Below are 22,911 nucleotides of genomic sequence, written 5' to 3'. Positions count from 1 at the left end.
ACCGCTTATACTCACGAGGGTCGCGAGAGTGCTGGAGCCTATCCCAGTAATCGAGTAACGGAACAGAAGTGACTTAAGACTTTGATCTGTCGCTGCGCAAAAAAAAACAAATACTTTGGCAGTGAATGAGTTAACTGTATGAAATTATTGTGTGTTGAATGTTAATAATTACAATATTACTGTATTTGTAGGACTTGTTTACGTTGATATGTAGATCGATTCTAAAGAGGAACCATATGTTCGCGAGTGTGTTTCAGTAGGACGTTAATGATTGGTGCACACGCAGCCATCACCAAAACAACAAGAAGTCGCCTTCACGAGTTGCTGTTGTAACTCTCAGAAGACGCTATTGTACTCCTCTCTAGTGCACGTGGCCAATGAGGTAATATCAATGCAATAACCTTTTACACTCTTTAAGTTGTTTAAATACGATGTCCTTCTAAATGAATGTGCTATTGTTAGCCGCTAACGTCAGCCCGTTAGCGTGCTAGCATGTCTATGAAGTTCACGCAAAGCCTTTCTTTCACTATTGACTTCATTTCAGCTTTACTCTACTTCATACGACTTTCCCGAAAACATGGTATATATGGAAAGGAATATTCCAATTTCTTGTGAAATGAAACCACTGCAGCCATCAGGTCTTTCTTTTGCACTTACCAATAACAAGATACTCAGAACAAAGACACTTGCAAAGAATATTCCAACACACTAGCCACGTTTACATGAGGAGTTTTTCCTCTTTATGAATGACTTTTCCGAAAACATGGTATCCATGGAAAGGAATATTCCAATCTCTTGTCTACATGCGCCCTTATATAACCAGAATAGTCAGTCTGGCATGCGCAGTAAAACGTAAACATCAACATCACGTGATACCGGCTTCCCCAGGTTTTTCTTTCACATGTTGGAATAACTCAGTGTTGCGAGTTTTTCGTCGGTCCAGCCTTGAACTTTAGTTTTAGTTTAGTTTTAGTTTGTGCATTAAGAGTGTTTCATCTTCAAGATTTCATTCATATCAGTGTTCCCATTCATCCCCACATCCAGCAGCTGATTGGTCATCAAGAAGAATGTCCCCTCATCCACAGGGTGGGAGCTCCACTTTGGATCACATGGAGCGACAACCGATTAAAGAGGAGGAGCCACAGCCACCCCATATTAAAGAGGAAGAGGAGGAGCCACAGACCCCCTATGTGAAAGAGGAAGAGGAGGAGCCACAGCCCCCCCACATTAAAGAGGAAAAGGAGGAGCCACAGCCCCCCTATGTGAAAGAGGAAGAGGAAGAACTCTGGATCACTCAGGAGGGAGAGCATCTTCTAGGGCCAGAGGAGGCTGATCTCACCAGGTTGCCACTGACTGGTGTCTCTGTGAAGACAGACGACCATGAAGACAAACCACCTGAGTCCTCACAGCTTCATCATAGTCCAAGTGAGGAGATGAGAGAGGCGGAGCCTTCATGCAGCAGCTCACTGCAACACATGACAACAGAAGCTGATGGAGACCACTGTGGAGGATCACAAGCAGACAACCTCTTAGCTCCACTGTCAGATAGTGACGACACGACGTCACACTCTCCTGAAGATGAAGACAGCGACTACAACCAAGAATCTCTGAGCAGCGATACAGACTGGGAAGGTGATATGACGACTCACACTGGCAACAAACACTCTGAAAGCTCGAAAAAGAAGACAACTAAACCTTTTAACTGCTCCGTTTGTCAGAAAGGATTTTCTCTGAAGAGTGATTTGACTCGACACATGAGAACACACACAGGAGAAAAACCTTTTAGTTGCTCAGACTGTGGTAAATGCTTCAATTTAAAGGCACACATGCAATCACACATGCAATTGCACACAGGAAAAAAACCCTTTCGTTGCTCAGACTGTGGTGAATGCTTCACTCGAAAGTCAACCATGCAGTCACACATGAGAACACACACAGGAGAAAAACCTTTTAGGTGTTCAGACTGTGGTACAGGCTTCACTCAAAAGTCAACTTTGGCTCGACACCTAAGAACGCACACGGGAGAAAAACCTTTCAGTTGCTCAGACTGTGGTAAACTCTTTGCTTCTAAGACAAACATGCAAATACACATGAGAACACACACGGGAGAAAAACCTTTTAGTTGCCCAAAGTGTGATAAAGGCTTTTCTCAGAAGTCTGCTTTGGAATTACATGTAAGAGCACACAAAGGAGAAAAACCTTTTAGTTGCTCGGACTGTGGTAAACGCTTCACTCGTAAGACAACCATGCATTCACACTTGAGAACACACACAGACAAAAAAGCGTTTACTTGCTCAAATTGTGGTAAGACATTTTCTTGGAAGTGCGCTTTGAGAAGACACATGCAGAGGCACTGATGGTTGACTGCAGTGGTCTGCAACCTGCGGCTCCTGAACAGACTCTTCAGCCTCTTTGTTGTGGTTTCTTTTGGAATACTCAAATTTTGTACTTTTGTCATTAGTTTTTTTTTTTTAATCCTACTTTTTGTGAGACAGTGAACGCATCCTGGCTGAGTTCTGACTGGCACATATAGACAAACAACCTATGGACAATTTGGAGTCGCCAATTAACGTAGCATGTTTTGGAATGTGCGAGGAAACCGGAGCACTTGGAGAAAAACCACGCATGCACAGGGAGAACATGCAAACTCCACACAGAGATGGCCGTGGTTGGAATTGAACTCAGGCCTCTTAGCTGTGAGGCCTGCGCGCTAACCATTTACCTCTTACCCTACTTTGCCTACTTTTTGTTAGATATCATGTGCATAGCAAAGCTCCTATTTCATACATCGGACAATAAATATATGAGTATCGCCCCCAGAAATCTTGGGCTCTATTCTTAACAAGCTATATGAAAAGTGGCTCCACAAAACACTCCACAAAAAACCGTATACTTACCTACTACTCATACTAAGTTTTTGAGTATGCAGGCGGCCTACACTGGCAGTATGCGAGAAGTTCCCGGATGCATACTGCATTCGCCAGAAATGTTGATTATGTATCATCAGTTTACTGAGCACACTTAAATTACCCAGAATGCAACGCGACGTGACGTCACTTCGAAAAACCGTTGGCTGAACACTGAGCAGCCGGATGGAGCAAACGGCGATGTCAAGCAGGATATATTGCAAGTTGGTTCGCAATTGTTTTCAGTAAAGTAAAATCAGTTATTTATCACAATGATTTTTTGTATGAGAAAATCAAGGGTGTGTTTTAGTTTGTGAAAATAACCGGAAGTCACTTCGGCTACCTTACATTTTGTCGAATTCGTCCGAACGAAACTGTAAACGGTTGGTATGCACATTCGCGACTTCTAAACGGCCACTTTCTCGCCTGATTAAAAAAATATCTGAATAAAGGGATGTATTTAAATAGTTTACAGCGAAAGTGTGCAGCCTGTCGACTTCGGCTTGGGTAGGAGCGCAAAGCATTGTGGGTTATCATGTAGTACGCTGTAGTGTAAAGGCTTTGACTAGAATGACTGATCATTTACAAATTTGCTAACTTGCCTGAGAAGGGCTTTGTTTGAATCCGGGGTCTGCATCCTAAAAGTGCGCATTTGTAGGCTGCATGACGTCATCGTGCTGCACCAAGGTTGTCCGAATTAGAAAATTCACGAAGGCTCCTCCAAATGTGTCATCCTTCTCCATTGAGGAGAAGTATTGATTAGCAAATCAATAAAAATTAATACTTAAGTATTCATAATTATGGATTTATTTGTGTAAACAGTGTTTGATGTACGCAGTGTTTGAATATAAAGTCATTCTTCAGTTTCTACAACGTGGAGAGATTTGACTTATGATATTACTAGCGTTATGTAAATACCTAACACTTCATATTATCAACATAAATGGAACAGGATAGTCATTATTTGTGTCCATCACGTGCATGTTTTATTGGCAAATTCTGTGTTAACTTTTATGACTGTAACACACTGTATTCACTGCCTCACAGAAAGTCAGATTTTTCCATACTCAGTACAAAGATAAAAAAAAATTAAAGCATCGCAAAGGGAGCCAACGCAAAGAGGCTGTAGAGTCGCATGCGGCTCTGGAGCCGCAGGTTGCCGACCGTTGCAGTCGACCGTCAATACCTATGCATATGTCTTCTCAAAGCGCACTTCCAAGAAAATGCGCTAACACAACTTGAGTAAGTAAACGCTTTTCTGCGTGTGTTCTCTTGTGGAATTGCATGGTTGCCTTGTGAGTGAAGCGTTTACCACAGTCTGAGCAACTGAAAGGTTTTTCTCCTGTGTGCATTCTCATGTGTGACTGCATGGTTGTCTTACGAGCGAACCATTTGCCACATTCTGAGCAACGAAAAGGTTGTTCTCCTGTGTGTGTCCTCATGTGGGATTGCATGGTTGTCTTTCGTGCAAAGCATTTACCACAGTCTGAGCAGCTAAAAGGTTTTTCTCCTGTGTGCGTTCTCATGTGTGATTGCATGGTTGCCTTTTGAGCAAAGCCTTTACCACAGTCTGAGCAACGAAATGGTTTTTCTCCTGTGTGTGTTCTCATGTGTCGAGCCAAATCGTTATTAGAAGAAAATCCTTTCTGACAAAGTGAGCAGTTAAAAGGTTTATCTGTCTTCTTTTTAGAGCTTTCAGAGTGTTTGTTGCCAGTGTGAGTCGTCATATCACCTTCACAGTCTGTATCGCTGCTCAGAGATTCTTGGTTGTAGTCGCTGTCTTCATCTTCAGGAGAGTGTGACGTCGTGTCGTCACTATCTGACAGTGGAGCTAAGAGGTTGTCTGCTTGTGATCCTCCACAGTGGTCTCCATCAGCTTCTGTTGTCATGTGTTGCAGTGAGCTGCTGCATGAAGGCTCCGCCTCTCTCATCTCCTCACTTGGACTATGATGAAGCTGTGAGGACTCAGGTGGTTTGTCTTCATGGTCGTCTGTCTTCACAGAGACACCAGTCAGTGGCAACCTGGTGAGATCAGCCTCCTCTGGTCCTAGAAGATGCTCTCCCTCCTGAGTGATCCAGAGTTCTTCCTCTTCTTCTTTAACATGGGGGGGCTGTGGCTCCTCCTCTTCCTCTTTAATGTGGGGGGGCTGTGGCTCCTCCTCTTCCGCTTTCATATAGGGGGTCCCTGGCTCCGCCTCTTCCTCTTTAATGTGGGTGGGCTGTGGCTCCTCCTTTTCCTCTTTAATGTGGAGGGACTCTGGCTCTAATTCTTCATCTTTAATAAGAGGGGGCTGTGGGTCCTCTTCCTCTTTCACATGGGGGGGCTGTAGCTCCGCCTGCTCCAAAGTGGAGCTCTCATTCTGTGGCTGAGGAGGACATTGTTGCTGATGACCAATCAGCTGATGCATGTCTGCAGGAAACAAACAGAAATTATTCTGAAATCTTGTGTCCTGTTAAAGAATAAATAAATAAATAAAATCAACATTTCAAAGTGCCTTATATATATAAAATATCAAAATTAACTTAATGTAAATCTATGTATTGTAAAATGATGACTGATCTTATTGTATTTTATATATGTATTCATGTGAGATGTGTGTGATGCATGGGTATGTTGTGTGTGTGCGAGAAAAAAGGGGGTGGGGCGTCATGAACCCCGCAAAAAACAGATCCAGGCAATATAACCCTCCAAATATAAATAATTTAAATGTAAATGATTTGATAAATAAATAGACAAGTAAACAGGCAAAGATTTGGACTTGGCTATCCTTGTGGAGACTCTGCTTTGTTCAAGACAGCAGCCCAACCTGCTGTTTAAACCAATAAGTACAAAAGCGTTAACTACAGGTTAGTTAACATTAAACATACCTTCAATGTGTAGCACAACTTGAGTCTTGCTAACAGCTTCCAGTTGTTGTCGTAGTCGCTCGTACTCCTCTCTTGTTGGGGGAAGTTCCTCCTGGTCCAATGTTATGTGTAGACTCTTGTTATCTCCAGCTTCCACCTCCGTGTGTCCGAGATGTAATGAGGGTGCCCAGTCTGGATGGCTTTCATCCATTTCATAAGCTGGTCTCCCTGAAAAACACACACTCCCATGATGACTTTTAAAACTGTGTACATTGATCACGGTTCTTTGGTGCAATCTTGAGCTTACAAATCACGTCTTTTATTCCCCAAAACTCAGTACTTGGCTTGTTTGATGCCCTCGGCTAGCTTGGCTAACGCCAGCGGCCTACTAAATGCTAGGCGTCAAAGAGCAAAACAGTTCAAACTTACCAGTGTGAAAATGCCGTGAACACACCACCAAGTCTTGGGTGATGGTGTTGAAAGTGATGTTTGGTCGTCTCACGGCTGCTATCCAGGCCATTCGGCGTCTCTTTGTTAGCTCACAGATTCCAGCTCCTTGGCTTTGCTTCCACGTTGGAAAGGAGAAAAATATCACCTCATCCTTTTTATTCCCGAAGCGATCGCGTGAACGATTGTGGCAGTTAATAACACAACACGTTTGCACCATGTTTGTCACTTGTTACAACTAAACAACACAAACACAAGGCTAGCGGATACAAACTTTTCACTTTCCCTCCATGCCCACAATGCAATGCGGAAACGTCACTCTTCTTGTTTGTGGTTTAACCTTGTTGAGGCTATGGCTACATCTATTGGTCATATGTGGTATTACAGTATAACGCCCCCCTTTCTTTCAAGATGTGACTACACATATGATATAGATTGCCACTAGCCAAGTGTAGAAGTCATGTATGAGTAGATGATTTATGGTTTCTGATGATTGCAGCAGCTGCCAGAGTGGCTGGTCTCAGACCATCTTGGAGGTGAAGATGCTGGGCTGGTGTGGTTACATGTGGTCTGGGTTTGGATGTCCTGACAAACCCTCTAAAAGGCCTTTTGAGACCGCTTATGGTAGAGAAACCACGTGTCACAGCGTTGTAGACAGTCAGCATAGAGTAGCGACTGATGGCTCCCTCAACACCACATCTGTGGCTGTGGGAAACTGTGGGAAAAAGTCCTTTTATATACGTGGACATTTGGGCCTCACCACACACACATCACTGAGTAACAGCGCTGTTCTTCTACAGACCCACTGCAAACACGGCCATGATGTGTTTCTAAATAATCTTTATTATATAACATCCATGAAAACATAAACAGTCCATCAGAGGCCACTGCAGTGTGGGACAGAGTGGCAGCGGCTTCTCTCAGACATGTACTCCATCAGTCTCTGTGATATCGGAAGAGCGGAAGAGTAACCAATAGCAATCATTACTTTCCAAATGAAAAAAAAAAAAGATGAGACTGTACCTACCGACAGCTTTTCCACCTGGCACCACGCCACATCATCCAGCAGGTCCAGGTTGATTTGGTCCTTGTTCTCCTCAGAAAAGCAGACCGCCTAGCATCGAATAGACAAAACATACATCAATCTGTGGAGGAGAAGGAGGTCTTAGGGCCATTGAACAGGCACCTGTCCTAGTGCTGTGGTTACAGTGATGTGTGCAGCAGATCCAGCCACTGAACAGTGCAAATCCCCCATGGAGACAGACCTGGACAAACATGAACAACATTCTCACGCTGTGGTATCACACTCGGTGCAACGCTTCCATCTCAGAAAGGATAAAAGATATTAGACATACCTAAGCTGATGTTTGGCCAGCAGGACCTCATGGATGGGCGTGGTCACGCTGCTTTGGCTTCTTTCAGTGGCGGTAGAGGAATACATGTGAAGCAGAAATGATCCTGAACACATCACCTCGGCGCAAGGCTTACCCCAGATTTCCTGTGCTGCTGCTGCCAACCAACGGCTTGGGTCTCTTGGATCCTTTGCCCCGCTGCACCAACAGAGACCATAATGCACGCATCAAAATGGCACAGGACAGGATCACAAAGCCGGCATAGGCCCCGGCATAGGCCCCGGCATAGGCCCCGGCATAGGCCCCGGCATAGGCCCCGGCATAGGCCCCGGCATAGGCCCCGGCATAGGCCCCGGCATAGGCCCCGGCATAGGCCCCGGCATAGGCCCCGGCATAGGCCCCGGCATAGGCCCCGGCATAGGCCCCGGCATAGGCCCCGGCATAGGCCCCGGCATAGGCCCCGGCATAGGCCCCGGCATAGGCCCCGGCATAGGCCCCGGCATAGGCCCCGGCATAGGCCCCGGCATAGGCCCCGGCATAGGCCCCGGCATAGGCCCCGGCATAGGCCCCGGCATAGGCCCCGGCATAGGCCCCGGCATAGGCCCCGGCATAGGCCCCGGCATAGGCCCCGGCATAGGCCCCGGCATAGGCCCCGGCATAGGCCCCGGCATAGGCCCCGGCATAGGCCCCGGCATAGGCCCCGGCATAGGCCCCGGCATAGGCCCCGGCATAGGCCCCGGCATAGGCCCCGGCATAGGCCCCGGCATAGGCCCCGGCATACCTGCAGGTAGCTGGTCTGTGCTGGTTTTTCCAGCAGAGTATAAGACTAATCTGCTGCAAAAAAAAACTACAACTGCTGCAGAGTTGGGAATTGAACTCCCTGAGGTCATTCCCAGCCCAGATTCTACCTGTGGACCATCCGTGTGAAGCTTGACACAACGACTTTACCTTGGTTGTCTTGCCTGACTTCTTCTGAGACGAACGGGATTCAACAGACGCAGGATCGGTTAATTTTCCTGCCACCAAAGCAAAGACCACAGCTGATTAGATATTTGTGCCAGTTCAAGGTTTGTGGATGAATATGAAGTCAGAGTCGGTGTAAAAAATGTCACCTCTCTTGCCGGACGCCTTCCTGAGAGGCTGGCGCATGTCAGGCGTGTCATGCTGCAAAGCAAGATGGAGATGAAGCCTCTATTACTTACACTCGCCACAAGATGGCGGCATACTTTAAAACAAAAACTCACCCGGATGTCCCCGGAGACCACTTTACCGGCTGAGAGTTCTTCCTCTAAATATGAGCAAAACTGTTTCAAAAGCGCCTTTACGTTAGCACCGACACGAAGACTTATTAGTGTTACCGCGTATTAAGTCCTCCATAAGCGTATTTTGCAACGAGGGTGGCATCTTCAGCAGCTCTATTTCGAAGACTTTATCGATGGTTGCCAACATGTTCTCTAGTCTGCTGTCCAGTTCATTGAGACGCCTTTGTGCTGTATGGAAAACAAATACAACTCCAAACAATATATATAGCTGCAAAAATAATATTTCATATCATGATTTCCCCTACCTTCTCCCTCGAATTGCTGAATAAAGAGAGAAAGTTTTTTGCTTCGTAGCTCCTTGTTGAGCCGCTCCTGATTTCGTGCATTTCCATTGTTTCTTTTGTGCTTAGGGGGCATTTTGTCTTCTGTCGTCTCCACAAAGTTGAAGCCCAAATGCTACAGAAATAGGTTTGTAAACACACACCTGTGCAACCGCAGCATTTGATAGCACACATTCAACCGCGTAGCTCTGTGGGACCAAGGATTTTGTTCTATACCGCAAGTTAATGGAACTGAATGTAGTACGCCATGGAGCGGAACGTCCGCCATGATGGTAAGCAAGAGAGGTGGGCGAGGCGGACAATAGTGTACAATGTATTCACTATCTCTGAGCTGACTATAAAATGACCTCATACGCCGTTCGTACATTTGGATAAAATGAACGAATGTTATTTACTCAACACTAATAGTTTATATTCTGCTTACCATCATGGCAACTTAACCAGCGCAGGCATACTACGGAAGTATATTGGTAGACTTCTCTTTTATCGTCGAGCGTCCTTGGGAGATACTACTTTATCTAGCGGAAGGACATTCGACTTCGAATTTGGAAAAAAATGCAGTTTATAATTTTAGGTCCCCTCGGAAGACGCCTGCTCAAAAACAACAATTGTTTTCATGTTGCTCGAAATCTCAGTGCTATGTATAAACAGACACTCTGAAGCCAACGACGCCATAGTACGGGACCGATCTCCTAATTGCTTGACTGATTCTGTTCTCTTGCTGCTGTGCAATGCACATTTCCCCATTGAGGGACGAATAAAGGCATATCTTAGCGTACTTCCTGAGGAGCCGGGTCCCAGAAGCGATCAGAAAGGGGGCGTCCCTCAGCAGTAGCAAGCAAGAGTGGGTGCATTTACATGGCCCCTTTTTATAAGGGGACCTCGAGAGGCGATTGGCCAATCACAGTAGTCAAATCAAAACGTCTTTGGCAGTGAATGAGTTAATTGTGTTAAGTTAGTGGTGTTAAATGTTAAGATTTACAATATTAAATGTATTTGTATATCAATTACATTGATATGTAGATCGAGTCTAAAGTGGAACAAGTGCTCGCTAGTGTGTGTTTCAGTAGGACGTTAATGTTTGGTGCACACCAAGACATCACCAAACCAAAGGGCAAGAAGTCGCCTTCACAAGTTGCTGTTGTAACTCTCAGAAGACGCCATTGTACTCACCTCTAGTGAGGTAATATCAATGCAATAACCTTTTACACTATTTAAGTTGTTTAAATACGATGCCCTTCTAAATGAATGTGCTATTGTTAGCCGCTAACGTTAGCCCACTAGCGTGCTAGCATGTCTATGAAGTTCATGCGAAGCCATATTTTGTGTTGTGAATAATTTTTCTCCTATTTCTGCTGGTCCTTCTTACTTGGTCCACTCTTTTTGAATATTATACAAATACCTACCTTTTGGTTATCTGTCCAATTCTTCCTGCCACTTAGAAGCCTTTCTTTCACTATTGACTTCGTTTCAGCTTTACTCTACTTCATATTTACCACTACCTGGTGGCTACACTGACTGGTGTCTCTGCTGTGACTGACGACAGACCATCTGAGTCCTCACAGCATCATCATAGTCCAAGTGACGAGATGAGGGAGGAGGAGTCACAGCCCCCCTATGTCAAAGAGGAAGAGGATGAGCCACAGCTCCCCTATGTTAAAGAGGAAGAGGTGGAGCCACAGCCACTTTATGTGAAAGTGGAAGAGGAGGGGCCCCACCCTCCCTACGTTAAAGAGGAAGAGGAGAAGCCACAGCCCCCCTGTGTGAAAGAGGAAGAGGAAGAACTCTGGATCACTCAGGAGGGAGAGCATCTTCTAGGGCCAGAGGAGGCTGATCTCACCAGGTTGCCCCTGACTGGTGTCTCTGTGAAGACAGACAACCATGAAGACAAACCACCTGAGTCCTCACAGCTTCATCATAGTCCAAGTGAGGAGATGAGAGAGGCGGAGCCTTCATGCAGCAGCTCACTGCAACACATGACAACAGAAGCTGATGGAGACCACTGTGGAGGATCACAAGCAGACAACCTCTTAGCTCCACTGTCAGATAGTGACGACACGACGTCACACTCTCCTGAAGATGAAGACAGCGACTACAACCAAGAATCTCTGAGCAGCGATACAGACTGTGAAGGTGATATGACGACTCACACTGGCAACAAACACTCTGAAAGCTCGAAAAAGAAGACCGCTAAACCTTTTAACTGCTCCGTTTGTCACAAAACATTTTCTTGTAAGAGTCTTTTGACTCGACACATGAGAACACACACAGGAGAAAAACCTTTCAGTTGCTCAGACTGTGGTAAAGGCTTCACTTTAAAGACACACATGCAAAGACACATGACGACACACACAGGAGAAAAACCTTTTGGTTGTTCAGTGTGTGGTAAATGTTTCACTCAAAAGACAACCATGAAAAGACACATGAGAACACACACAGGCGAAAAACCTTTTAGTTGCTCAGACTGTGGTAAATGCTTCACTTCAAAGACACACATGCAAACACACATGAGAACGCATACAGGAGAGAAACCTTTTTGTTGCACAGACTGTGGTAAATGCTTCACTCAAAAGACAGCCATGCAATCACACATGGTAATGCACACAGGAGAAAAACCTTTCAGTTGCTCAGACTGTGGTAAACGCTTCACTTTAAAGACGCACATGCAAAGACACATGAGAACGCACACGGGTGAAAAACCTTTTACTTGCTCAGACTGTGGTAAACACTTTACTCACAAGACAAACATGCAAATACACATGAGAACACACACAGGAGAAAAACCTTTTAGTTGCTTCGACTGTGGTAAACGCTTCACTCACAAGACAAACATGCAAACACACATGAGAACGCACACAGGAGAAAAACCTTTTAGTTGCTCAGACTGTGGTAAAGTCTTCACCTTAAAGACAGCCATGCAATCACACATGAGAACACACACAGGAGAAAAAGCGTTTACTTGCTCAACTTGTGGTGACGCATTTTCTTGGAAGTCTGCGTTGAAAAGACACATGCAGAGGCACTGATGGTCTACTGTTGGACTAGGCAATGATTTCATTCCAGATGATGTATATTAATTTAAGATTGTGTAAAAAGGTCATCAATTGAATGGATATTAGGAAATAAAGCACTGTAAGGTCTTGTTTTCATTTTTGCAAAGCAGTCAATCACTTGGCGGTGGCTTAACTTGGAAAATTCCTCACTCTCCACTGACACGATGGCAAGATGGTGAAAAAATAGAAAAATACAGAGGGCGGTGATAAGGTATTTAAAGGATACAGGACTGTATAAAAGAATATAGATTAGTAAAACAAATACTACAATTATCAGGATTATATAATATTTGAATATTTATTAACATAATTAGTAGTAGTAATATTATATGATATCTCTACTACTCACCCGAACATAAAGTAAAATGCCCATAGATACATATTCTGGTACAGTAAGTGGCGGTATGCACCTTTTAAAGTCATGGATGCAACCCGCCATTAAACCAAAAGAAGAAGAAGAGTGACGCGCGGAAGTGACGTATCCGCATTGCATTGTGGGCTTGGAGCAAAAGTGAAAGGTTTGTTGAGGCAGGCTGCATACATTCTTATATTTGTGTTGTTTAGTTGTAACACGTGACAAACATGGTGCAAACGTGTTGTGTTATTAACTGCCACAATCGTTCACGCGATCGCTTCAGGAATAAAAAAGATGAGGTGATATTTTTCTCCTTTCCAACGTGGAAGCAAAGCCAAGGAGCTGGAATCTGTGAGCTAACAAAGAGACGCCGAATGGCCTGGATAGCAGCCGTGAGACGACCAAACATCACTTTCAACACCATCACCCAAGATTTGGTGGTGTGTTCACGGCATTTTCACACTGGTAAGTTTGAACTGTTTTGCTCTTTGACGCCTAGCATTTAGTAGGCCGCTGGCGTTAGCCAAGCTAGCTGAGGGCACCAAACAAGCCAAGTACTGACTTTTGGGGAATAAAAGACTATGCCTGTTGTCTTGGAGTGATTTGTAAGATCAAGAATGCACCAAAGAACCGTGATCAATGTACACAGTTTTAAAAGTCATCATGGGAGTGTGTGTTTTTCAGGGAGACCAGCTTATGAAATGGATGAAAGCCATCCAGACTGGGCACCCTCATTACATCTCGGACACACGGAGGTGGAAGCTGGAGATAACAAGAGTCTACACATAACATTGGACCAGGAGGAACTTCCCCCAACAAGAGAGGAGTACGAGCGACTACGACAACATTGTGAGTGAGCCCCCCCCCCTCTGGCTGAGAAGCAACCCCACACATAAATGATCTCATGATGCTTTACTGTTGCCATGACGCAGCACTGATGGTAGCGCTCATCTTTATTTTTCCGCTTGCCCCAAACGATCAGATAAATTCAGAAAATGGTTTTAGTCTCCAGGACTCCAACTCCTGTATCTTTTACTAAATATCAGAGGGTCCCTGTTTTGGCTTCTATGTACCCTTCTTCTTCAAAAAGTTGTTCCAAAAGCACACAAATATTTCAAATTAGCTCCTCACATCAGTTTTGCTGACACAAACCAATTAAAAGTAAACAGTAAAAATGTGTGCACAACAAGCATCTGTAATAATTCCTGTTTATGTCCTGCAGACACCCAACAGCTGATTGGTCATCAAGAAGGTCCCCCTCAGCCACAGGGGGAGGAACAGACTGTTAAACAGGAAGAGGAGGAGCCACATTCCCCCTATGTGAAAAAGGAAAAGGAGGAGCCACAGCCCCTCCACATTAAAGAGGAAGAGGAGGAGCCACAGCCCCCCCACATTAAAGAGGAAGAGGAGAAGCCACAGCCCCTCTATGTTAAAGTGGAAGAGGAAGAACTCTGGATCACTCAGGAGGGAGAGCATCTTCTAGGGCCAGAGGAGGCTGATCTCACCAGGTTGCCACTGACTGGTGTCTCTGTGAAGACAGACGACCATGAAGACAAACCACCTGAGTCCTCACAGCTTCATCATAGTCCAAGTGAGGAGATGAGAGAGGCGGAGCCTTCATGCAGCAGCTCACTGCAACACATGACAACAGAAGCTGATGGAGACCACTGTGGAGGATCACAAGCAGACAACCTCTTAGCTCCACTGTCAGATAGTGACGACACAACGTCACACTCTCCTGAAGATGAAGACGGCGACTACAACCAAGAATCTCTGAGCAGCGATACAGACTGTGAAGGTGATATGACGACTCACACTGGCAACAAACACTCTGAAAGCTCGAAAAAGAAGACTGAGAAACTTTTTAACTGCTCACTTTGTCAGAAAGGATTTTCTTGGAAGAGTGTTTTGACTCGACACATGAGAACACATACTGGAGAAAAACCTTTTACTTGCTCACACTGTTGTAAAGGTTTCATTCAAAAGGTACAATTGGTATTACACATGAGAACACACACAGGAGAGAAACCTTTTACTTGCTCAGACTGTGGTAAAAGTTTCACACAAAAAGCAAATATGCTGACACACGGGAGAACACACACAGGAGAGAAACCTTTTACCTGCTTAGACTGTGGTAAAAATTTTGCACTAAAAAGAACTTTAGCAGCACACATGAGAACACACACAGTAGAAAAACCTTTTAGTTGCTCAGACTGTGGTAGAAGCTTCAATCAAAAATTTACTTTGGTAAAACACATGAGAACACACACGGGAGAAAAATGTTTTAGTTGCTCATTCTGTGGCAAACGCTTCAATCGCAAAGTAAATATGATATCACACATGAGAACACACACAGGAGAGAAACCTTTTACCTGTTCAGACTGTGGTAAAACTTTTGCACACAAGGAAACGTTGGCATCACATATGAGAACACACACAGGAGAGAAACCTTTTACCTGCTTAGATTGTGGGAAAAGCTTCACTCAGAAAGCAAATCTATTAAAACACATGAGAACACACACGGGAATAAAACCTTTTAGTTGCTCACACTGTGGCAAAAGCTTCACTCAAAAACTAAATGTGCTCAACCACATGAGAACACACACAGGACAGAGGTCTTAGTTGCTTTAATTGTGTTGACACATTTCCTGTGAGGTCCTTTTCGGAAAGACTCATGCTGAGTCACTGATGGCCAACTGGAGTTAAAGCTATTTTATTTGACTGTATGTCCTAACTGCTAAATGCTGGAACTGATGAAGTCACTTCCTGTTTGCTTTCCCATTCAGTCCAGAAAGCCATGATTTGGTTCCTTTTAGTGACCGGATTATGATTCACTCTTTGAAGTGAATCGAGTACTGGAGTCGCCCGTCAGAGAGTGCATCGTTTGATTTGATTTTGCTCAAATTATTGTATGGAAGGAAAGGAAATAATGATTTTCTGATGTTATTGTTCCATAATCTCATGGAACCCCCCTCGTCGTATGCCTACATTGAAAGTTTAGAAACATTGTCCTTTTGTTGTATGTATATTTATAATCTTTCTATTCATTTATTTGTTACTTACATGTGTCTCTGTGTTTCTGTGTTGGTGACCTCAATAAAAATGTAAATAAATAAATAAAATATCAAAAAACATGGGCTCTCCCACCTGACTTCCCACATTTCCTCCCCAACCTGCAGAACGCATCTTTTCAAAACCACAACACATCAAACTAATCGTTTTTAGGAGTCTTTTTTTTTTTCGCAAAAACCTTTATCATGACAACTACCTACCAGGCCAAATGTTTGATGCCAAAGACAAATTCAGTATTTTTTTTTTACGTGCCTTATCATTATTTATTTTTTTACTCAGCTGGGATTTGTCAACTATCAAAATAATCGTTTATGGCAGTCCTAATTCACAATATGTCTGTATTTGGTTAGACTTGTTTACAGTGATACAGTCTGTAAATCGATTTCAAAGTGGAACCATATGTTCGCTAGTGTGTGTTTCAGTAGGACGTTAATGATCGGTGCACGCTAAGACATCACCAAGCCAAAGAGCAGGAAGTCGCCTTCACGAGTTGCTGTTGTAACTCTCAGAAGACGCTATTGTACTCCTCTCTAGTGCACGTGGCCAATGAGGTAATATCAATGCAATAACCTTTTACACTCTTTAAGTTGTTTAAATACGATGCCCTTCTAAATGAATGTGCTATTGTTAGCCGCTAACGTTAGCCCGCTAACGTGCCAGCTTGTCTATGAAGTTCATGCGAAGCCATATTTAGTGTTGCCAGTACATTTTTATGTTCTTGATTTATTGTTGGTACGACTAACTTCATCAACATTAATTTCCTTCTTACTGTAAGTATTATATGATACAATAAATGCACTCGTTCTTGCATGATTACAGCATGTATACCAAACGATATAGGTTTTTTTAAGATGGCTTCATAGTCGAAATAGGTGTGTCCCAATGGCGTGCATTGTTAGCTGGTTCATATTGACTCGTTTTTTGGCGTTCTAATGCACAGGAGGTGGGAGTCGAAACTCCTTCTGACAGGGGACTCTGGCAGTCATTCCCAACAGACCCTCACAATATGTTTGGGCCTGCCAGGTCTGACCGGCATCCTCCCCCACTATCGGTGCCAACTCACCACCAATTGGTGACCGCTTGACAGCTCAGTCCCTCTCTTCACCCGAGTGTCCATTACATATGGCCGCAAGTCCGATGACACAGCCACAAAGTCAATCATCAAACTGCGGCCCAGGGTGCCCATGTGGACACCCTTATGCTTGAACATGGTGTTTGTTATTGACAAACCGTGACGGGCACCAACGGCTTCCAGGATTACTGCCACAACAGAGGAATCAGGGAAAACAGCGCAAACAGTCAGGACCAGCCCCCCCCCCCCCCCCCCACACCCGAGGGAAACTACCCTCTCGTTCCCCGGGTTAAACTCCAACATACAGGCCACAGACTAACGGACTAACCATAGTGTTTGTAACTCCTGAATTAGCTCCTGACACCAGTTTTGCTGAAAGAAATCGGCATGAAAATCTCAACAGCCCATCATTAAAAGTACAGTTAAAGATAAGTTTTATATTTTTTCTTGTGCACAATAAACTTCCACAATAATTCCTGTTTGTATCCGGCAGACATCTAGCAACTTGTTGGTCATCAAGAAGAATGTTCCCCTCAGTCGGAGATACAGGGCAGGAGATACAGCCTATTAAAGAGGAAGAGGAGGAGCCACAGCCCGCCCACATTAAAGAGGAAGAGGAGGAGCCACAGCCCAAAGAGGAAGAGGAAGAACTCTGGATCACTCAGGAGGGAGAGCATTTTCTAGGGCCAGAGGAGGCTGATCTCACCAGGTTTCCACTGACTGGTGTCTCTGTGAAGACAGACGACCATGAAGACAAACCACCTGAGTCCTCACAGCTTCATCATAGTCCAAGTGAGGAGATGAGAGAGGCGGAGCCTTCATGCAGCAGCTCACTGCAACACATGACAACAGAAGCTGATGGAGACCACTGTGGAGGATCACAAGCAGACAACCTCTTAGCTCCACTGTCAGATAGTGACGACACGACGTCACACTCTCCTGAAGATGAAGACAGCGACTACAACCAAGAATCTCTGAGCAGCGATACAGACTGTGAAGGTGATATGACGACTCACACTGGCAACAAACACTCTGAAAGCTCTAAAAAGAAGACAGAGAAACCTTTTAACTGCTCTGTTTGTCACAAAAGACCACACAAAGGAGAAAAACCTTATATTTGCTCAAACTGTGATAAATTATTCACTGAAAAGACACAGATGCAAAGACACATGAGAACACACGCGTGTGAAAAACCTTTCAGTTGCACGGACTGCGGTAAAGGCTTCACTTTAAAGAAACACATGAAATTACACATGAGAACACACACAGGAGAAAAACCTTTTAGTTGCTCACACTGTGGTAAACACTTCTCTTTCAAGACAAACATGCAAAGACACATGAGAACACACACAAGAGAAAAACCTTTTAGTTGCTCAGACTGTGGTCAACTCTTCACTTCAAAGACAAATATGGAACGACACATGAGGACGCACACAGGAGAAAAACCTTTTAGTTGCTCAGACTGTGGTAAACGTTTCACTTCAAAGACAAACATGCAAACACACATGAGAACACACACAGGAGAAAAACCCTTTAGTTGCTCAAATTGTGAGAAAGTCTTTACTCGAAAGGTAGACATGGAAACACACATGAGATCACACACAGGAGAAAAACCTTATAGTTGCTCAGACTGTGGTAGAAGCTTCTCTGTAAAGGCAAACATGGAAAGACACAGGAGAACACACATCGGAAAAAAAACCTTCAATTGCTCTAATTGTGAAAAATGCTTCACTCAAGAGACAACCATGCAAAGCCACATGAGAACACACACTGGTGAAAAACCTTTTAGTTGCACAGATTGCGGTAAAGGCTTCACTTTAAAAACTCACATGCGAAGACACATGAGAATACACACCGGAGAAAAACGCTTTAGTTGCTCCGAGTGTGGCAAAGGCTTCACTCAAAAGGCACAGATGCAAACACACATGGGAACGCACACAGGAGAAAAACCTTTTGGTTGCTCAAATTGCGAAAAGCGCTTTACTCAAAAGAGAGCCATGCAAAGCCACATGAGAACTCACACGGGAGAAAAACCTTTTAGTTGCTCCAATTGTGAAAAAAGTTTTTCTCGCAAGGCAGACATGCGAAGACACATGAGAATACACACAGGTGAAAAACCTTTTAGTTGCTCAGACTGTGGTAAAGGCTTCACTCAAAAGATACACATTCGTACACACACAAGATTGCACACTGGAAAAAAACCTTTTAGTTGCTCAGAGTGTGGCAAAGGCTTCACTTTAAAGACACAAATGCAATCACACAGGAGAACACACACAGGAGAAAAAGCGTTTAGTTGCTCAAATTGTGCTAAACGCTTCACTCAAAAGAGAGACATGCAAAGACACATGAAAACCCACACTGGTGAAAAACCGTTTAGTTGCTCAGACTGTGATAAACGCTTTCTTCGAAAGACAGACATGCGAAGACACATGAGAACACACTCGGGTGAAAAACCTTTTAGTTGCTCAGAGTGTGGTCGACGTTTCACTCAAAAGGCACACATGCAATCACACATGAGAACACACACAAGGGAAAAACCACTTACTTGCTCCAATTATGGTGACGCATTTTCTTTGAAGTCGGGATGTAATGGTTAATTCACTCCAAAGATGCATGGATTCATATTGCCATGATTCAACTACATTGATCTGGGTTCTCAAGGTTCAATTCCGGACGACAGTATGTATTAATAGATCTTATCGATACCAGGATATGAAACAGCGGATTTAAGCATAGCAGGTTTTATATGGATGTGGGTGTTTTGGGCACTTCTAATGATGAAGATGTTAAATGTTCGTCTGTGTGTCTGTGACATCATTGTCTTCCGTGTATGTGGTGGTCATGGGAGTTGTAGTTGACATGTGAAATACATTTGATTGGCTTCTTCTTCTTTTGGTCAGTTCATTCCCTTCATTCAGTATTCATATTTAATCACAGATAAAGTTATAAGGGCCTGTTCTGTAAATACATATTTTTAAGAAAAGAGAATTCCAGAAATAAAGACGGGAGTTTATTATTTTTTTTTACAAAAGAGGTCAGACATGGCGGAATGTCAGATGCCTGGACCAGAGTGCCCTCCTGACTGAAACTGAGCCATTCTCGGTTCCACTCCATCTCCAGGGTAAGTCTAAAGAACTTACATCACATGGAACCTTCCTGACTCCACCCCCTTAGAACTCATGCCTACAAATGAGTGACGCCCTGGGCGGACTGAAGCCGTGTGAATGGAGGAAAAGACAGGAAGCAGAACTGGAGGTAGCAGAGATGAGGATGCCGAGGTTCTGATTGGGAGTGACCGGGATGGATAGGATCAGGAAGGAGAAAATCTCTTAAGTTCTTACATCAATAGAATTATACTGCCAGAAAATGCAACTGGTATGATCTATTTTTCTTGTCATCAGTATAACAAAGGTCATGTCATCGTTATAACAAACCACAAACTCTGGTGGTCTAATCATTTGTTCCATGACTGTAATTTTTACCGAGGTGTGGTTAGTTTGTACCAATGCTCGTCTTCACGCTTATTTGTGTAAATAAATGACACACATTGGGGGGGGAACCAATGCGGAGGCAAAATGCATGCAAGTGTAAACGCCGCTATACGCTTCACCCGGGTGGCTCCACTCCGGCCCAGGGGGATTCATGCATTCACTCAATGCCTCAAGAGCCTTATGTTAGGTTAGAGTGTGTTAAATTGATAAATGTTCATATTTACAATATTACGGTAAATTGTAGCACTTGTTAACAGTGATACAGGCTGTGATTCGATGTGGAATCAATGTTCGCCAGTATGTGTTTCAATAGGACGTTAATGATCGGTGCACACCAAGACATCACCAAGCCAAAGAGCAAGAAGTCGCCTTCACAAGTTGCTGTTGTAACTCTCAGAAGACGCTATTGTACTACGTGGCCAATGAGGTAATATCAATACAATAACCTTTTACGTTCTTTAAATTGTTTAAATACGATGTCCTTCTAAATGAATGTGCTATTGTTAGCCGCTAACGTTAGCCCGCTAGTGTACTAGCATGTCTATGAAGTTCACTCAAAGCTATATTTTGTGTTGCGGCTACACTTTATGTTCTCTATCAAAAGAAAAACACCCCATCCCGCATTATCAACCTACTTAAAAAAAGAAGGTCACAATGGCAACGAAATTAATGTGTCCTGTGTGTCAAAACATCGATGCGCCCTTTATTATTGTAGGAGATAGGTTTAGGTCGCAGAGTTGTGGAGGGCGTGGTCACGTGATCATTGGTGGATGAGTGCGGAATTATAATATATAATATAATTATAATATTATCACCGGAGAGCCAGGAGGAGAGGAAAGGCTAGGAAGCCATATTTTTGTTATTAAGCACAATAAGCTTCCACAATAATTCCAGTTTGTGTCCAGCAGACATCCTGCAACTGACTGGCCGTCAAGAAGAATGTCACCTCACTCACAGGGTGGGGGCTCCACTTTGGAGCTACAGCCTATTAAAGAGGAGGGCAAGGAGCCACAGCCCACCCACATGAAAGAGGAAGAGGAAGAACTCTCAGTCACTCAGCTTCTCGGGTCAAAGGAGGCTGATCTCAACATGTTGCCACTGACTGGTGTCTCTGTGAAGACAGACGACCATGAAGACAAACCACCTGAGTCCTCACAGCTTCATCATAGTCCAAGTGAGGAGATGAGAGAGGCGGAGCCTTCATGCAGCAGCTCACTGCAACACATGACAACAGAAGCTGATGGAGACCACTGTGGAGGATCACAAGCAGACAACCTCTTAGCTCCACTGTCAGATAGTGACGACACGACGTCACACTCTCCTGAAGATGAAGACAGCGACTACAACCAAGAATCTCTGAGCAGCGATACAGACTGGGAAGGTGATATGACGACTCACACTGGCAACAAACACTCTGAAAGCTCGAAAAAGAAGACCGCTAAACATTTTAACTGCTCACTTTGTCAGAAAGGATTCTCTCGGAGGAGCAATTTGACTCGGCACATGACAACGCATACAGGAGAAAAACCTTTCGGTTGCTCAGACTGTGGTAAACGCTTCACTTTAAAAGCAAACATGCAATCACACATGAGAACGCACACAGGGGAAAAACCTTTTAGTTGCTCAGACTGCGGTAAAGGCTTCACTCAAAAGACAACCATGCAAAGACACATGAGAACACACACAGGAAAAAAACCTTTTCGTTGCTCAGACTGTGGTAAACGCTTTGCTATGAAGACAAACATGAAATCACACATGAAAAAACACACTGGAGAAAAACCTTTTGGTTGCTCATACTGCGGTAAACACTTTGCTTTAAAAACATACATGAAAACACACATGAGAACGCACACAGGAGAAAAACCCTTTCGTTGCTCACACTGTGGTAAAGGCTTCACTCGAAAGACAACCACGGAAATACACATGAGGACACACGTAGGAGAAAAAACATTTATGGATGGAATTTATGTTAGCACCTTTAATGATAAAGATGCTAAACATTCGGGGTCTGCCTGTCGGTGACATCATTGTCTTCCGTGTGTGTGGTGGTCATGGGAGTTGGAGTTGACGTGTTAAATACAGTTGATTGGCTTCTTCTTCCTTTGGTCAGTTCATTCCCTTGGGAACAATATTTGTATTTTGCATTGTTGATTTGATATAGATATAGATGTAAAGGGGAATCATTATATAACTGTGTAGACATTGTTGGATTACATATTGATGAAATCAGATATTTTACTCTGTTTATAATCCTGACAAGGAAATGTCAGTCAAAGTGATTCCGTTTTATTGAAAAATACATTTGGGTGATACTGTCTCTGTACTGACTGGGTATCACATGGATTGCCTGATGCTGTATTTTAGCGTGGACATTGAATGCAACACCTAATAAAGTACTGTTATTCCATCTGTTCCAGCCTAAATTGTGTCATGTTTGCATTGTTTTAGTTTGGTCAGTAGAGGGCACTGTGTACACAGCTTGATTGTTTGGGGGCGTTACCGGAAGGAAGCAACATGACCTAGATACATAGATAGAACATAGAACATAGATATATTGGTATAGACTGGAGGGCCGAGGGTGGAATTGAACCCCAGTCTCCTAGCTGTGACGTCTGCGCGCTAACCACACGACCACCGCACAGCCCTAAATTTATATTAATAACAGAATTATAATAATATAGATAATTAATTAATATCTATATCAATGTGTTTG

General features: G+C 43.9%; 6 protein-coding genes across 13 annotated transcripts in view; 4 read left to right on the top strand and 2 right to left on the bottom strand.

The window, feature by feature from the left end:
* The window catches only part of cdca9 (cell division cycle associated 9), a 137,491-nt gene extending 126,802 nt beyond the window's left edge, over positions 1-10,689 (bottom strand). Inside the window, exons 1-11 of one of the 3 annotated variants that reach the window (XM_058082027.1) lie at positions 9,935-9,982; positions 9,120-9,270; positions 8,911-9,042; positions 8,797-8,840; positions 8,665-8,716; positions 8,501-8,568; positions 7,689-7,750; positions 7,556-7,615; positions 7,387-7,465; positions 7,228-7,314; positions 7,070-7,143 (exon numbers count right to left, since the gene is read on the bottom strand). In XM_058082027.1, the coding sequence (XP_057938010.1) occupies positions 7,078-7,143; positions 7,228-7,314; positions 7,387-7,465; positions 7,556-7,615; positions 7,689-7,750; positions 8,501-8,568; positions 8,665-8,716; positions 8,797-8,840; positions 8,911-9,042; positions 9,120-9,231 (762 nt within the window). In that variant the 5' untranslated portion in view covers positions 9,232-9,270; positions 9,935-9,982 and the 3' untranslated portion in view covers positions 7,070-7,077. Of the gene's footprint in view, positions 1-7,023; positions 7,144-7,227; positions 7,315-7,386; positions 7,466-7,555; positions 7,616-7,688; positions 7,751-8,500; positions 8,569-8,664; positions 8,717-8,796; positions 8,841-8,910; positions 9,043-9,119; positions 9,271-9,934; positions 9,983-10,561 lie in introns of those variants that run through there. The other 2 variants (XM_058082028.1, XM_058082026.1) reach the window with 2 other exon arrangements.
* Positions 248-2,806, top strand: LOC131135724 (oocyte zinc finger protein XlCOF6.1-like). 2 transcript variants are annotated; one of them, XM_058081957.1, is made up of 2 exons: positions 248-382; positions 1,045-2,805. In XM_058081957.1, the coding sequence occupies exon 2, from the start codon at positions 1,068-1,070 to the stop codon at positions 2,355-2,357; it is 1,290 nt and encodes a 429-aa protein (XP_057937940.1). In that variant the 5' UTR covers positions 248-382; positions 1,045-1,067; the 3' UTR covers positions 2,358-2,805. The 2 variants fall into 2 exon arrangements, with proteins under 2 accessions (XP_057937940.1, XP_057937941.1); XM_058081958.1 differs by having other exon boundaries at positions 280-382; positions 1,048-2,806.
* On the bottom strand, positions 2,424-6,513 carry LOC131135701 (zinc finger and SCAN domain-containing protein 21-like). 2 transcript variants are annotated; one of them, XR_009131645.1, is made up of 4 exons: positions 6,183-6,513; positions 5,775-5,981; positions 3,022-5,316; positions 2,427-2,703 (listed from the first exon to the last, which is right to left on the bottom strand). XR_009131645.1 is itself a non-coding variant. In XM_058081926.1 (3 exons), exons 1-3 carry the CDS (start codon positions 6,418-6,420, stop codon positions 4,109-4,111), a joined length of 1,653 nt encoding a protein of 550 aa, XP_057937909.1. In that variant the 5' UTR covers positions 6,421-6,513; the 3' UTR covers positions 2,424-4,108. The 2 variants fall into 2 exon arrangements, 1 of the variants encoding a protein (XP_057937909.1); XM_058081926.1 differs by having other exon boundaries at positions 2,424-5,316.
* LOC131135696 (gastrula zinc finger protein XlCGF57.1-like) lies at positions 10,057-15,622 on the top strand. Of its 3 annotated transcripts, XM_058081915.1 has the most exons (3): positions 12,719-13,028; positions 13,248-13,412; positions 13,786-15,622. In XM_058081915.1, exons 1-3 carry the CDS (start codon positions 12,791-12,793, stop codon positions 15,183-15,185), a joined length of 1,803 nt encoding a protein of 600 aa, XP_057937898.1. In that variant the 5' UTR covers positions 12,719-12,790; the 3' UTR covers positions 15,186-15,622. The 3 variants fall into 3 exon arrangements, with proteins under 3 accessions (XP_057937900.1, XP_057937899.1, XP_057937898.1); XM_058081917.1 differs by lacking the exons at positions 12,719-13,028; positions 13,248-13,412; positions 13,786-15,622 and adding exons at positions 10,057-10,338; positions 10,702-12,404; XM_058081916.1 differs by lacking the exons at positions 12,719-13,028; positions 13,248-13,412; positions 13,786-15,622 and adding exons at positions 10,058-10,338; positions 10,630-12,404.
* A 434-nt stretch (positions 15,623-16,056) lies between these two features.
* Positions 16,057-20,072, top strand: LOC131135689 (oocyte zinc finger protein XlCOF6-like). Of its 2 annotated transcripts, XM_058081898.1 has the most exons (3): positions 16,091-16,186; positions 17,062-17,123; positions 17,201-20,072. In XM_058081898.1, the coding sequence occupies exon 3, from the start codon at positions 17,232-17,234 to the stop codon at positions 19,302-19,304; it is 2,073 nt and encodes a 690-aa protein (XP_057937881.1). In that variant the 5' UTR covers positions 16,091-16,186; positions 17,062-17,123; positions 17,201-17,231; the 3' UTR covers positions 19,305-20,072. The 2 variants fall into 2 exon arrangements, with proteins under 2 accessions (XP_057937880.1, XP_057937881.1); XM_058081897.1 differs by lacking the exon at positions 17,062-17,123 and having other exon boundaries at positions 16,057-16,186; positions 17,201-20,069.
* A 425-nt stretch (positions 20,073-20,497) lies between these two features.
* LOC131135926 (oocyte zinc finger protein XlCOF8.4-like) lies at positions 20,498-22,676 on the top strand. The gene is made up of 2 exons (XM_058082346.1): positions 20,498-20,625; positions 21,107-22,676. Exons 1-2 carry the CDS (start codon positions 20,498-20,500, stop codon positions 22,218-22,220), a joined length of 1,242 nt encoding a protein of 413 aa, XP_057938329.1. The 3' UTR covers positions 22,221-22,676.
* The last annotated feature ends 235 nt before the right edge of the window (positions 22,677-22,911 follow it).

The sequence above is a fragment of the Doryrhamphus excisus genome, chromosome 9 (assembly GCF_030265055.1).
Source record: "Doryrhamphus excisus isolate RoL2022-K1 chromosome 9, RoL_Dexc_1.0, whole genome shotgun sequence".
Lineage (NCBI taxonomy): Eukaryota > Metazoa > Chordata > Actinopteri > Syngnathiformes > Syngnathidae > Doryrhamphus > Doryrhamphus excisus.
This window is presented reverse-complemented; position numbering and strand designations above follow the sequence as displayed.

Excerpts from the sequence above, each read along its gene's own strand:
- LOC131135724 (XM_058081958.1), top strand. The coding sequence starts at position 1,068 with ATGTCCCCTCATCCACAGGGTGGGAGCTCCACTTTGGATCACATGGAG.
- LOC131135701 (XM_058081926.1), bottom strand. The coding sequence starts at position 6,420 with ATGGTGCAAACGTGTTGTGTTATTAACTGCCACAATCGTTCACGCGAT. Across the intron at positions 5,982-6,182 it reads TTCACGGCATTTTCACACTG|GGAGACCAGCTTATGAAATG; the intron begins GTAAGTTTGAAC and ends TGTGTTTTTCAG. Across the intron at positions 5,317-5,774 it reads AGTTGTGCTACACATTGAAG|ACATGCATCAGCTGATTGGT; the intron begins GTATGTTTAATG and ends TGTTTCCTGCAG.
- LOC131135926 (XM_058082346.1), top strand. The coding sequence starts at position 20,498 with ATGTGTTTCAATAGGACGTTAATGATCGGTGCACACCAAGACATCACC. Across the intron at positions 20,626-21,106 it reads TGTACTACGTGGCCAATGAG|ACATCCTGCAACTGACTGGC; the intron begins GTAATATCAATA and ends TGTGTCCAGCAG.
- LOC131135696 (XM_058081915.1), top strand. The coding sequence starts at position 12,791 with ATGGTGCAAACGTGTTGTGTTATTAACTGCCACAATCGTTCACGCGAT. Across the intron at positions 13,029-13,247 it reads TTCACGGCATTTTCACACTG|GGAGACCAGCTTATGAAATG; the intron begins GTAAGTTTGAAC and ends TGTGTTTTTCAG. Across the intron at positions 13,413-13,785 it reads CGAGCGACTACGACAACATT|ACACCCAACAGCTGATTGGT; the intron begins GTGAGTGAGCCC and ends TATGTCCTGCAG.